Raw genomic sequence first — 14,142 nt, forward strand, 5'->3', positions numbered from 1 at the left:
TTAGTGTAGTAAATAAAGCAGAAGCAGATGTTTTTCTGGAATTCCCCTGCTTTTTCTATGATCCATCAAATGTTGGCAATGTGATATCTTGTTCTTCTGCCTTTTCTAAACTCAGATTGTATACCTGGAAGTTCTCAGTTCACATACTATTGAAGCCTAGCTTGAAGGATTTTGAGCATTACCTTGCTAGCCTGTGAAATGAGTGCAATTGTGCAGTACTTTGAGCATTCTGTGGCACTGGAATGAAAATTGACTTTTTCCAGTCCTGTGGCCAGTGCTAAGGCATATTGAATGCAGCACTTTTACAGCATCACCTTTTAGGATTTTAAATAGCTCAGCTGGAATTCCATCACCTCCACTAGCTTTGTTTATAGTGATGCTTCCTAAGGCCCACTTGACCTCACACTCCAGGATGTCTGGCTCTAGATGAGTGATCACACCATCGCAGTTATCTGGGTCATCAAGGTCTTCTTTGTACAGTTCTTCTGTGTAGTCTTGCCACCTCTTCTTAATATCTTCTGCTTCTGTTAGGTCCATACCATTTCTGTCCTTTATTGTGCCCATCTTTGCATGAAATGTTCCCTTGGTATCTCTAATTTTCTTGAAGAGATCTCTAGTCTTTCCCATTTTGTTGTTTTCCTCTATTTCTTTACATTGTTCACTTAAGGCTTTCTTATCTCTCCTTGCTATTCTTTAGAACTCTGCATTTAGATGAGTATCTCTCTCCTTTTCCCTTTGCCTTTCACTTCTTTTCTCAGTTGTTTGTAAGGCCTCCTCAGACAACCATTTTGCCTTGTTGCATTTCTTTTTCTTGGGGATGGTTTTGATCACTGACTCCAGCACTCTGTCCATAATTCTTCTGGCACTCTATCAGATCTAATTTCTTGAGTCTATTTGTCACTTCTACTGTATAATCATAAGGGATTTTATTTAGGTCATGCAGTTTTCCTGGCCTAGTGGTTTTCCCTACTTTCTTCAATTTAAGTCTGAATTTTGCAATAAGGAGTTCAGTCAGCTCCTGGTTTTGCTTTTGTTGACTGTATAGAGCTTATCCATTTTCAGCTGCAAAGAATATAATCAATCTGATTTTGGTATTGACCATCTGGTGACATCCCTGTGTAGAGTTGTCTCTTGTGTTTTGGGAAGAGGGTGTTTGCTATGACCAGCACATTCTCTTGGTAAAAGTCTGTTAGTTTTTGTCCTGCTTTATTTTGTACTCCAAGGCCAAACTTGCCTGTTGCTCTAGGTATCTCTTGACTTCTTACTTTTGCATTCCAGTCCCCTACGATGAAAAGGACACCTTTTTTTTTTTTTTTTTGGTGTTAGTTCTACAAGGTCTTGTAGGTCTTCATAGAATCATTCAACTTCAGCTTCTTTGGCATTAGTGGTTGGGGCATAGACTTGGATTACTGTTATTGAATGGTTTGCTTTGAAATGAATCGAGATCATTCTGTCATTTTTGAGATTGCACCCGAGTGCTGCATTTTGGACTCTTTTGTTGATTAGGAGGACTAGTCCATTTCTTCTAAGGGATTCTTGCCCACAGTTGTACATATGGTCATCTGAATTAAATTTACCCATTCCCGTCCATTTAGTTCACTGATTCCTAAAATGTTGACGTTCACTCTTGCCATCTCATTATATAGTGTCCCTCTATAACCTTGGTGATTTTCTTTGCTCTGAAATTGACTTTGACATTTACATAGCTTCTCCTACTTTCTTTTGGTTAATTTTTCATGGTGTATTTTCTGCCATTCTTTACTTGCAGCTTATGTATATCATATTTAAAGTGAGTTTCTTATAGACTGCATGTACTTGGATCATCTTTTAAATCCAGTCTGCCAATCTCTGTCTTTTAATTGATATATTTAGACCACTAACATAATTATTTAGATGTTACAGTTTAAATACAACATTTTATTTCTTGTTTTCTGTTTTTCATTTCTACTTGCCTTCTTCCCTGTCTTCCTGAACATTTTTTTAGAATTCAATTTTGTTTAACCTGCAGTGTTTTTTAGTATATCAATTTGTATAGCCTTTTCAATAGTTGCTCTAGGCATTACTATGTGTCGACCTATATCTGTCGTCCATCTATCTGTTATCTACCTATCTATATGTATTATCAAAACTTATGGATTCATTTTACTAGCTAGAGTGAAGTGTAGAGCCTTATTTCTCTTTATGTCACTTTATCCTACTCATTTATAATGGTCTTAACTATTTTCTCTGCATTTTTGAGAATCACATTAGGTGGTGTTTTCATTTTTGCTTCAACTTTCAAACATAATTTTAAAAATCAAGAGGAGAAGGAAAAAACATGGTATTTCCCAAGATTTTCTCTCTTACCATGTTCTTCCTTCATGATGTTCCAAGATGCCTTCTTTTATCATATCCTTTATTTTTAGAGAACTTTTTTTAAGTTATACTTTAGGGTATACCTGGTAACAGATTCTTCTAGTTTTCCTTCATCTGAGAATGTCTTGATTTTTCATTTATTCTTGAAGGATGTTTCTGCTGGATATAGAATTCTGGACTGACAATTCTTTTCACTTAGTACTTCTGTTCTCCATGGTTTCTGATGAGAAATATGCTGTCTTTCTATTTGTTTTTTTTTTTTTTTTCTTTAGTAATGCATTGCTTCTCTCAGACTCTCAAAAGTATTCAGAAGTTTGACCATGATGTGTATTAGCATGGATTACTTTGGATTTATCTTACTGGGGTTTTGTTTAACTTCTTGAATACTTAAGTTTTGTCAAATTTGAAAATTTTTCAGTCCTTATATATTTGAAGACTTTTTTTCCAGCCCCACTCTATGTTCTGACAACTCCTTTTTTTCTTTCATATCTAGGGATTTGGAGGAGACACCAAGGTTAGATTTTTTAAAAATAATCCTACATGTCCCTGAGGCTCTATTCACTTTCCCTCCAGGCTGTTTTCTTGCTATTGTTCAGATTGAGTGATCTGTCTTGTTCTACCTTCACTGATAATCTACTCAGTTTTCTCCATTCTGCTGTTGAGCCCATTCAAAAATTTTTAGTTACTATATTTTTTATTTCTAAAATTTCCAGTTCCTCTCTTTTATATCTTCTATTCATTTTCTGAGACTATTTCTTTATTTGTTTTGTGTGTTCATAACTGCTCAGTGAAACATTTTTATGATGATTTCTTTAAAATCTTTGTCAGATAACCCTAACATCTATATAATCTTGATGTTAGCATCTGTTGATTACCTTTTATCATTCAGTTAGAGATCTTTCTGGTTCTTGGTATGATGAGTGAGTTTTCAATTGAAGCCTAGACATTTGGGATTTTTTGTTATGCGAGTCTGGATCTTACTTAAATCTTGTGTTTTAGCAGGCCTCTTCTGACACTGCTTCAGTAGGTGAAGGGGGATGCTGCCTGGTTACTTCTAGGTAGAAGTCCAGATTACTCACTTGGCCTCCTTTGACACCTGGAACTGGGCTGGAGCTCCTTGTTACTGGTGAGTCAGGATGGGAGTTCAGGCTTCCACAAGCCTTCTACTCATACCATCCTGGCTTGAAGGTATAATTTGTTACTGCCTGGTTGTGGTGAAAGTTCATGCTCCCTGTGTGGTCTCCATTGACACCACAGGGAGAGGGAGAGCTTGCTACTACAGTGGATATGAATGTCCCTGCTCCTCACTTGGCTTTCTCTGATAATTTATTGATAAGGGTGTTGGGATATCATGTTAAATCCTGGCAACAGAGGAAATATTGACTTGACTTTTGCTGCCAGGAGTGGGGCTAGAGATGTTTTTTATTTATGGTGTTTGGTTGGAGAAGGATTGTTTTCATTGCTAAGTATTCTGTCTTTTCTGGTCCTTTGGCTAGAAACAGCAGACTTTTCTTGAGGTGTTTTTGTGAGTATCTGTCCATATTTGGGGGCTGCCAGCTTCTCCAATATTCCCAGTATCCAGTTTGGATACATAGACAAAAAGGAAACCTAGAACTTGATGCCCTGTCATCTATTTGACCCTGAGGTCCTTAGCCAGTCTGCTTTCTTCTCTCCACCTTTCTGAGTCTCTTATGTTTGCTTTACACATACTGTCTGGGGTTTCAGTTGTACTTCATGGGAAGACTATGGAGAAGTATGCCTATTGCGTCTTTTTGGAAGTGGAATTCTTCAGATCTCTCTGAAGAGAGCAAGCACTTTGGCTAATTTTCTAGCACATTGGGTTTCTGACAAAGCTGAGTGACACACCTAATTAATTCTATGATTAAAGCAAACATCCCAGACTCAAGGGCACAAGAAACTCATTTACCAACATCATCAGCCTGCCTTGTGCCATTATTGATGTGCATCACTAGTGAAGTCTCCTCTGATTCACCTTTGTTCCCCATCCTCATTTCTCAGGGTTTAGCACAGTGTCTGGCACAAGATGTTCAACCATTAATAATAGCAATAACTACTATCTATTAATTGTACATTACATGCTGGGCCCTTAAATAAATATTTTGAATTTGTCAAAATAACTCTGAAGGTAGATAATATTATTCCTAATTTACAAAAAAGGCTGTGAGGCTCAGAGAGTTTAAGGGAAGGAAGCCAGCCTGAGGGGGATTGAATAGCTAGTCAAATCACCCAGATATGGTAGAAGTGTGAATGCAGGCTTGCCCCAGTTCACTGCTGCTGCTTTTTATCCCTTACCACCCTTCTTCAATTGTCTACAACAAGTATGCCAAAGTCAGCCAGCTGCCTGAGTCGGCCAGAGACTGGGGTCCCCACACCATTGCTTCTAAAAAAAGATGTAGTCTGGGGATGCTATCTGCAAATCTGCAGTTGAAGACTTTATGCCAGAAGAGGAAATTATACAGGAGGCAAAGGGTGTATTCTAGAATGTCTAGGAATTCTAGAGAGGCAATTATAATTTAAGAGTGCAAGTTCTGGAGCCAGAATTCCTTAGTTCAAATTCTGGCCAGGCCTCTAAACTCACTGTGTGGCCTGGAAAAATTATTAGATTGCTCTGTGTCTCAGTTTGCCATCAGTAAAATGGGGACAATAACAATAGTATCTACATCAGAGGGTGATTAGGAAGATTAAATGAATTTTTACACATCCAGGCTCCGAACAATATCTGGCACATAGGGAGCATGCAGCAAATGTTGGCAAAATATAACAAAGAAAGAAATTAAAAGATGAATAAGACACAGCTTTGCAAACTAGAGCAGCCAGTCAAGTGAGGGATAGGGCCTTAAGGCTCAGAGAAGTGGTAACTAACTCAGCCTGAATGCAGGTAGGATCAGTAGGGACTTCCCTGCAGAGGCAACACTTGGCCTGAGTCTCAAAAGGTAGGACCTAGCCAGGTGGGCAAGGCAGAGGCATTACTGGAGCTGAGACCCAGAGGCTGGAGAGCCTGAGACTTGAGTCTGGGATAGGGAGCCTTGCAAGAGGGAAGAGGAAGGCGGGCAGGCTGGAGGGAAGAGATCACTATTGTCAGGAGGACTTGCTCCAGTGGGAGAGATGAGAGTCCTTTCAGCGTCTCGGGCCTTAGCCACTTCCCACACTGACCACGAGCAGGAACTCTGCCCCCAGGCCTGGAGGAGATACAGACTTCTCCTCTGGGCAGCTCAGGGATTTTCATGGTCCCTGAGAGTTCCAGTCAGCTGGCTATCTCATTTCCATAAACAGCAAGGTTGCTCTTTTTCCACTGTTAATAAAAGATGTGTCCCAGTGACACTTGAGTGGGGATGAGGTTCTGTTAGAGAGACAGATGGAAGGAGGAAGAACTTGGCCCTGGGGGAGCAGGAAGAAGAGACTCAGAAAAAGGGAGCTGGCAAGGCAGACAGCCCACTGCCTGAAGCTGTACCTACCGCTTAAACTGTTGCTACCTGTGACTACCTGCTGCAGCTGCTAAGTCGCTTCAGACGTGTCTGACTCTGTGCGACCCCATAGACGGCAGCCCACCAGGCTCCCCCGTCCCTGGGATTCTCCAGGCAGAACACTGGTGTGGGTTGCCATTTCCTTCTCCAATGCATGAAAGTGAAAAGTGAAAGTGAAGTTGCTCAATTGTGTCCGACTCTTAGCGACGCCATGGACTGCAGCCTACCAGGCTCCTCCGTCCTTGGGATTTCCTAGGCAAGAGTACTGGAGTGGGTTGCCATTGCCTTCTCTGTGTGACTACCTAAGTTTAAATAAGTTAAAATAAAACATAAATTCAGTTTCTCAGTTGCGCTATTTTCTAAGTGCTTACTAGCTACATGTGACTGGTGGCTACTCTATTGGCATAGAGTTAGAACATTTCCATTATCTCAGAAAGTTCTGTTGGTCAGCACTGGCCTGGAGGCACTGCAGGGAGGCATTTCTTCCAGCAACTGACTTTGAGAGAAGGTAATATTCTCAGGGCAGTGGCGGGTGTGTTCGGTTGCTCAGTCATGTTCGACTCTTTGTAACCCCATGGACTGCCAGGCTCCTCTGTCCATGTCATTTTTCAGACAAGAATACTGGAGTGGGTTGCCATATCCCCTTCCAGGGGATCTCCTGACCCAGGGATAGAACCCACATCTCCTGCATTGGCAGGCAGATTCTTTATCATGGCACCACCTGGGGAGCCCTCAACACAGTGGAGTAAGCTCTATTTACCAGATTACTTGTCAGGGCCGGACCCCATTTGCACAGCCAACATCCTTGCTGTGCCTTGGAGACACAAACAGAGAGGCTGAAGGTCAAAATACGGCTGCCAAATTGTTCTGTGATAAAGGGTGAGCCATTTGAGCAATGAGGAAACTCAGGTGTGAGAAGAGCTGAGAAAAATAATAGCTTTATATAGGGGGAACGAGGAAGGGAGTCACCCAATCTTATGGCAGAAAGATTGAGGCAGGACTTGGGGGAAGACAGTAAAATCAGATTATAGTTTTCTAGTAGAAACATCCTGCTCTTCTTTCAAAACTGCAGCAGAGACTGAAGAGCCATAAAATGAGTGATGAGCTGGCCGGTCATATGGAAACCAGGGAAGCAGCTGAGCTGAAAATAGAATTCAGGGGCATGGGCACGAGGCCAGGCAATATTTATGGAGCGTCACTGCAAGCTTGGTCCCATGTTAGGCCTCCGGGACACAAGTGTAGCTAAGACAGCCCATCCCCCTGTTCTCCACACTGCAAGGGTGAGTGTGTGACAAGGGGAGAGATTCTGGTGCTTAGAGAACACAAGAGAGGTAGGAACTTGTTGAGGCGGGGGATCATAATCGCCCCCCACCCCACCACCACCACCAAGGAAGGCATGGGCTTCCCTGGTGGCTCAGATGGTAAAGAATCTGCCTGCAATGAGGGAGACCCAGGTTCGATCCCTGGGTCAGGAAGATCCCCTGGAGGAGGGAATGGCAACCCACTCCAGTATTCTTGCCTGGAGAATTCCATGGACAGAGGAGCCTGGCAGGCTACAGTCCATTGGGTCTCAAAGAGTTGGACATGACTGAGCAATTAACACACACACACATACAAAGAAGGCATGTCTGTTTAGTTGTGAGGGAAGCGCAGAAGCCACCAGATGGGGTGGGGTGTGAGACAAAGGGGTGACGAGGCAGTGGAGGCAGGGTGTAGCCCAAGGGCCATGATCCTCCTTGTCTCCTACTAGGCCTGGCTCGGTGCTAACCAACAGCAGGGCCAGTGGCCAGTCATGTGCTGGGGACAGGGGGACCGAAGCAGGGTGGAAGGGTGAACCCCCATTCTTGTTGAGCTCTTTTAGGTGGAGAGGAGAGGAGAAGGGATTCCCAAGCCCATTAGAGGAGCTGAGCCTTCTCAACTGGGAGAGCCCTGGCCAACTGCCACCCCTCACCTGAGCTCTGCCAGCTTCCTCGCCATGGGCCAAGGCTTGCTCCGCATGCTGGCGATCAGCTTCTTCTTATCTTCCACCTGCTCCAAGATACGGGCCAGTTCCTCCTCAGACAGAGACTCCCCACTGGAGGTGCTGGAGGCCATGGAGGATGACCTGGAGCAGAGGCAGGGTGGAGTGGAGGAGAGTGGGGAGGAGAGCGGGGTCCTCGGGGATTCTGTGGGATGCAAGGAGCCCCACAGAATGCTGAGATGCTCCCAGCTGCCACCTTGCACAGGCCTGCCCTGCTCAGAACTCTCTGTGACTTCACCCATCTGGCAGAGGAGGCCACTACTCTTTCTGCAGCCTGGAGTGCCTTGAGGGCTGCATCTCCAAACTCCATGCCTCTGAATCCTACCCACACAGACATCCTCACTTGCGTAGGGTTGCCCAATGGAAACGTATCATAATTTTAAAGTTTCTAGTGGCTATATTATAAAATAACATGAATATATTATTAATAATTTTAATAATACACTTCATTTAACCCATTATATTAAAATTTTATAATTTAAACATATAATCAGTGAAAAATTATTAATGAGACAATTTACATCCTTTTTGTTCTGTCTTCAAAATCCAGTGTTCACCTTGTACTCACTGTCAATTCAGACATGAAATTTTCATTGAACATATTTAATCTGTATTTGGATTTCATAAAATTTAGTTGAAAGAGTAGATTCACATATCTAAATTGTTTTAGACATACTTAGAACTTTTCTCATAAATGAATCAAGTGATAGAATATCATTTTCCTTTGATGTTCACATCTGCACTGATGAAACTGTCTTTTTTTGGGGGAAGAAGTGCTTTGGTTTCAAAATTAAATCAACCTCAAAACTACATCTGTCCAAGTAAATTTACTAATTCTTGGTGTGTGTGTGTGTGTGTGTGCGTCCAACTCTTTACAACCTTTTGGACTGTAGCCCACCAGGCTCCCCTGTCCATGGGATTTTTCAGGCAAGAATACAGGAGTGGGTTGCCATTTCCTCCTCCAGGGGATCTTCCTGACCCAGAATTGAACCTGTATCGCCTGCATTTCAGAAGGTTTCTTTACCAGCTGAGCCATTGGGCAAGGCTAATTCTTGTTTTAACTCAGTAGTATTAACATCAGATTAAAGTTAAATTGAATTAAAAGTTCAGTTCCTCAGTTGTAGCAGCCACATTTCAAATGCCCAACATGTGGCTAGCGACTGCTGTATGGGACAGCACAGCTGCAGAACCCTTCCAGCTGGAGGGTGTGAGGACCCTCACCATCTGACAAAGACTGTGCGCTCAGTTGCCACAAAATCCAAGTTCTTGTCTGTGTGGCTCACAGCCTCCTTCACTCATAAAAACAGTGACTCTCAGCTGAGTTGGCAGCAACCGACAGAGGGTAAGGGAGGGGCTGGAGAAGGGTTCTCCTGGGCAGCCTGCTTAGCAAGTCATAATTGGAAATATCAGGATGTGGACTTGGGTTACCACGGGCTTTAGAGACCAGTTTGCAGCAGACTCTGTGAGTTTAGCTTCTGATCAACTCCTGAGGAGCAAGGAGCGGTCATAGGAATGAGGTGGAGAGGAGGGACCCTAGCTCTTGAATGCTAGGAAGCCTAGAGCACAGGGGCTTTCTTCCGTGCCTCACGCACACCCCAGGACATCTGCCCTTGAGTTTCTGTATAAGGTGTTCCCTCAGTTTGGGTGGTGGTGGAGGTGCGACATTCAGTCACTGTTCAAATTCCATCTGGTCTTCCAAGTCTTACTGAAATGTTTACCTTCTCCATAGAGGAACCCCAGCCTCCCAGCAGTACACTCTTCATCAAATCCTTTCTGGTATACATATTGCTTTCTCTTTTGTGCTATGATGATGGCTCAGACCGTAAAGAATCTGCCTGAAATATGCAGGAGACCCAGGTTTGAATGCTGGATCTGGAAGATCCCCTGGAGAAGGGAATGACTGCCCACTCCAGTATTCTTGCCTGGAGAAGTCCATGGACAGAGGAGCCTGGTGGGTTACAGTCCATGGGGTCTCAAAGAGTTGGACACAACTGAGCAATTAACACTTGTACTATGATAGCTGATAACCCTGTCTTATTTCCCATGTCAGACTGTCAGCCTCTGGGGAAGAAGGCTGGATATTTTTCATCTCTATGCCCTGCTATGGCATGAAGCTGAAAATTGCACAATTGAGTCCTTATCCCTTACTTTGCATCTGTCTTCCAGACAGGAGACTTCCCTGGTGGCTCAGATGGCAAAAGCGTCTGCCTACAATGCAGGAGATCTGGGTTTGATTCCTGGGTTGGGAAGATCCCCTGGAGAAGGAAATGGCAACCCACTCCAGTATTCTTGCCTGGAAAATTCCATGGACAGAGGAGGCTGGTAGGCTACAGTCCATGGGGTCTCAAAGAGTCAGACACAACTGAGCAATTAACACTCGTGCTATCATAGCTGATAACCCTGTCTTATTTCCCATGTCAGACTGTCAGCCTCTGGGGAAGAAGGCTGGATATTTTTCATCTCTATGCCCTGCTATGGCATGAAGCTGAAAATTGCACAATTGAGTCCTTATCCCTTACTTTGCATCTGTCTTCCAGACAGGAGACTTCCCTGGTGGCTCAGATGGCAAAAGCGTCTGCCTACAATGCAGGAGATCTGGGTTCGATTCCTGGGTTGGGAAGATCCTCTGGAGAAGGAAATGGCAACCCAATCCAGTATTCTTGCCTGGAAAATTCCATGGACAGAGGAGGCTGGTAGGCTACAGTCTACGGGGTTGCAAAGAGTCCGACACGACTGGGTGACTTCACTTTCACTTTTCACTTTCATGCATTGGAGAAGGAAATGGCAACCCACTCCAGTGTTCTTGCCTGGAGAATCCCAGGGATGGGGGAGCCTGGTGGGCTACCATCTATGGGGTCACACAGAGTTGGACATGACTGAAGTGACTTAGCAGCAGCAGCAGCAGGGACAACCAGACAATAAACAAAAGCCCTAAGGGAGCCAGGAATGGCTGGCAGGGGTGATGGAAGAAATCAGTGGCCCCTTTTGAGGGCCTTAATTTCCCCTCTGTAAAGTTGGAGATGTACAGTGGAACACCTGAGTGAGAGTGTGGGCAAATAAGGTTTATTAGAAATGGGTGGAAGGAGTATCAACTCTTTGCCATAATCCTAGTATCTGTTTCCAAAGCCTCTTCACCCATTATCAATGGGGATTCTTAAAACATCCTGAGAAGTGATGCAAAGTAAAGTGGAAGAGGGAGGCAAAGAGAGGGAGATGGTTCATCAAAATTGGTAGCAAAAAAATGAAACTAAAATCCCAACTTGTTGATTCCATACACCGACTCTATCAATTAACCCCCCGTGTGCCAATGCTAATAGAACAAAGGAAATATAGCAAATAAACCCCCTAATCCTGGAATTTCAGAGCTGATGGGACTCTTGAAGTTCTTCTAGATCAAAACCATATTTCACAGAAGAGGATGCAGGTCAGGTTGGGAAACGGCATGCTTAAGCCCTCTTATGACTCCTAAATTCAATTTTAATTTTTAATTTCCAATTTTAACTAGAAATTTAGAATTTTTAATTTTTAATAATTAATTTTAGATTTCTCTCAGCTCCTCTTCAAGAGCTGTAGTGAGTCACCACTACAGCTGAAATTCAGGAGATTTGGGATCTTGTCCCACCGTGCCGCTGTGTCACCTCCCCATTCACAGCCTCCGCTTGCACCTGCCCTACTAGAGGGGTTGGGACAACAGTGCGCAGGGCCACTCCACCTGGGATGAGTGTGATCCTCATCCAGGTTGGCCCCAGCGGTGAGCCGGGCAGGGACGAAGGTAGAGGCAGAGGGAGGCTGGAGAGAGCAAGGGCCGTCCATTCGTGGGAGGGGGTAGGGAGGATGGCACCTGACCCTTACAAGGGAGGGAGCAGGGCTGGCAGGAGGGAGAGGGCGCATTGAAACGCGCCTGAAGTCGGGTCACAACACACCTGTGTTTCTTCAGCTGCTTCCACATCTCTTCCTTCCTCCGGACCTCCTTTTCCTTCTTTGAAGGAGCTCTCTGCTCCCTGAGGGAAGCCCTCCCATCCTTCCTCCTCCCTCGGCAGGTCTTCTCTGCTGACCCCCGCTCCCGGTCCCCCAGCAGCTCCCGGCGTCCCCTGCGCTCTGCCTGCTTCCTCCGAGGAGACCCGGACCCTGGGCTGCCCCCGGCCCGCTCCTTCTGGCCTGGCTGGGCTCTGCGCGGAACTGGCGCCTTCTCGGCTCTATGAGGCCGCTTCATCGAGGGGCTCCTCCTGGACCTGTCACCTGCAAGGGCAGAGAATAAGTAGTTCTGGCCTCAGGGGCCTCCTCCCCAGGAAAGTGCCCCCAGCAGTGAGAAGTCCGTGGTCCAGTGGCTAAGACTCCTTACAACCAGGAAGCCCGGTTGGATCCTTGGTCAGGGAACTAGATCTCACCTGTCACACTAAGAGTTAGCATGGCATCTAAAAGATCTTTCAGCCCACAACTAAGACCTGGTGCAGCCAAAATAAATAAATATGTTTTTTAAAAATAGATGCTTCCTGGAGCTTACTGGCTCCAAAGGCTCTTTCAGATAAAGCCTCTGGTCTGGGGTGAGAGCCAAGGTCTCTCTCCCTGAGCAGCAGGCACTCCCACACTCTCATCTAAACCTCAGCTAAAGACCCAGGCCTTCCTCTGCTTGGGGTGCGGTCCACTGGGGTCACAGCTGAGTCCTCTGCTTCTGCCCAGGACCAAGGCCAAGCATGGGCCTCTGTTTGGTAAGGCTGGACCACTGGCCTGCTGGCTCCACTCTCCAGGGGCTGTCCCCTTATGTGTCCTGCCTGGCATGAGAGACAGGGCAGGTGCCAGAGCCTATCCTGCTCCTCAGCACTGCCCCAACCTTGATGCTGTTATTTTATTTTTTGATGCTGTTATTTTAAACTACTACTTTATAACACTGGCAAAAGGCTCTTGCTTGGAAAATCTCATGGACGGAGGAGCCTGTTAGGCTGCACTCCATAGGGTCGCTAAGAGTTGGACACGACTGAGCGACTTCACTTTCACTTTTCACTTTCATGCGTTGGAGAAGGAAATGGCAACCCACTCCAGTGTTCTTGCCTGGAGAATCCCAGGGACGGGGGAGCCTGGTGGGCTGCCGTCTATGGGGTCGCAGAGAGTCGGACACGACTGAAGTGACTTAGCATAAACAGAATCTGCTCTACAGTGTGATCTTTCTGCAACAGCTTGCCCAACTCCTTGTTTAAGAACAACTATCCTATCTGGGCATTTACAACATTAAACACAGGAAAAATTGTAATGAGATTCTAGTATTAATAAGCAGCCTCTCCATCACTTACTAGCAGGATGTCTGAGCCAGTCACTTAACCTCTCTGGGCCTCAGCTCATCTCTAACATGGGGATGTTACCTCTCCAACAGCTTGTTAATGAACATGACACAGTGACTGACATCTGAGAACAGACATCATTACTCTGATACTCTTATCCAGAAATAAGATCTTCTTACTTGTAAAAAGAACACAGGTTTGGAGCTAGGCCAGTCTGCATGAAAATATCAGTTCTATCTTGTACTTATCTCTGTGACCACAGATAAACTACTTAGCTTTATCGCACCTCAGTTTTCTCATCTGTAAAACGGCTCTGCTGCTAAGTCACTTTAGTCGTATCCGACTCTGTGCGACCCCATAGACGGCAGCCCACCAGGCTCCCCTGTCCCTGGGATTCTCCAGGCAAGAACACTGGAGTGGGTTGCCATTTCCTTCTCCAATGCATGAAAGTGAAAAGTGAAAGTGAAGTCGCTCAGTCGTGTCCGACCCTCAGCGACCCCATGGACTGCAGCCTATCAGGCTCCTCCATCCATAGGATTTTCCAAGTAAGAGTACTTGAGTGGGGTGCCATTAGTAGCTTCTATTCCCCTACGTGGTTGGGTTAATTCAAATAGGAATAAAGGGGAGGGAGGAGGGAGGAGGGTCCAGGATGGGGAACACATGTGTACCTGGGGCGGATTCATTTTGATATATGGCAAAACCAATACAATATTGTAAAGTTAAAAAATAAAATAAAATAAAAAAATCAATTAAAAAAATTAATAGGAATAAAGGATCTGATTCATGGGAGGAACACAACAAAGGCCTTTCCCTTACTGCCCCTTCAGCCTGCCTTGCCACTTTTGTGCTCTAGGTGGGCACCTAGAACCCGATTGGCTGCAGAGCACAGTTTCTCACTGTTCACAGAGGCTCCCCACCCAGGCTTTTCTGCCTGATTATGACCAGGCTGATTTTCCCAACAGAGTTGTGAGAGCCCCAACTTTGGGCAAAACAGAACAGAGTGGAG

At 45.1% G+C, this 14,142-nt stretch overlaps 1 protein-coding gene across 1 annotated transcript in view; it reads right to left on the reverse strand.

The window, feature by feature from the left end:
* The window catches only part of TMC2 (transmembrane channel like 2), a 111,427-nt gene that overhangs the window by 73,345 nt on the left and 23,940 nt on the right, over positions 1–14,142 (reverse strand). The window contains exons 3-4 of the mRNA XM_070382017.1: positions 11,784–12,099; positions 7,792–7,944 (exon numbers count right to left, since the gene is read on the reverse strand). Coding sequence (XP_070238118.1) covers positions 7,792–7,944; positions 11,784–12,099 — 469 coding nt within the window. The remainder of the gene's footprint in view (positions 1–7,791; positions 7,945–11,783; positions 12,100–14,142) is intronic.

Source organism: Bos mutus, chromosome 13 (assembly GCF_027580195.1).
Source record: "Bos mutus isolate GX-2022 chromosome 13, NWIPB_WYAK_1.1, whole genome shotgun sequence".
NCBI lineage: Eukaryota > Metazoa > Chordata > Mammalia > Artiodactyla > Bovidae > Bos > Bos mutus.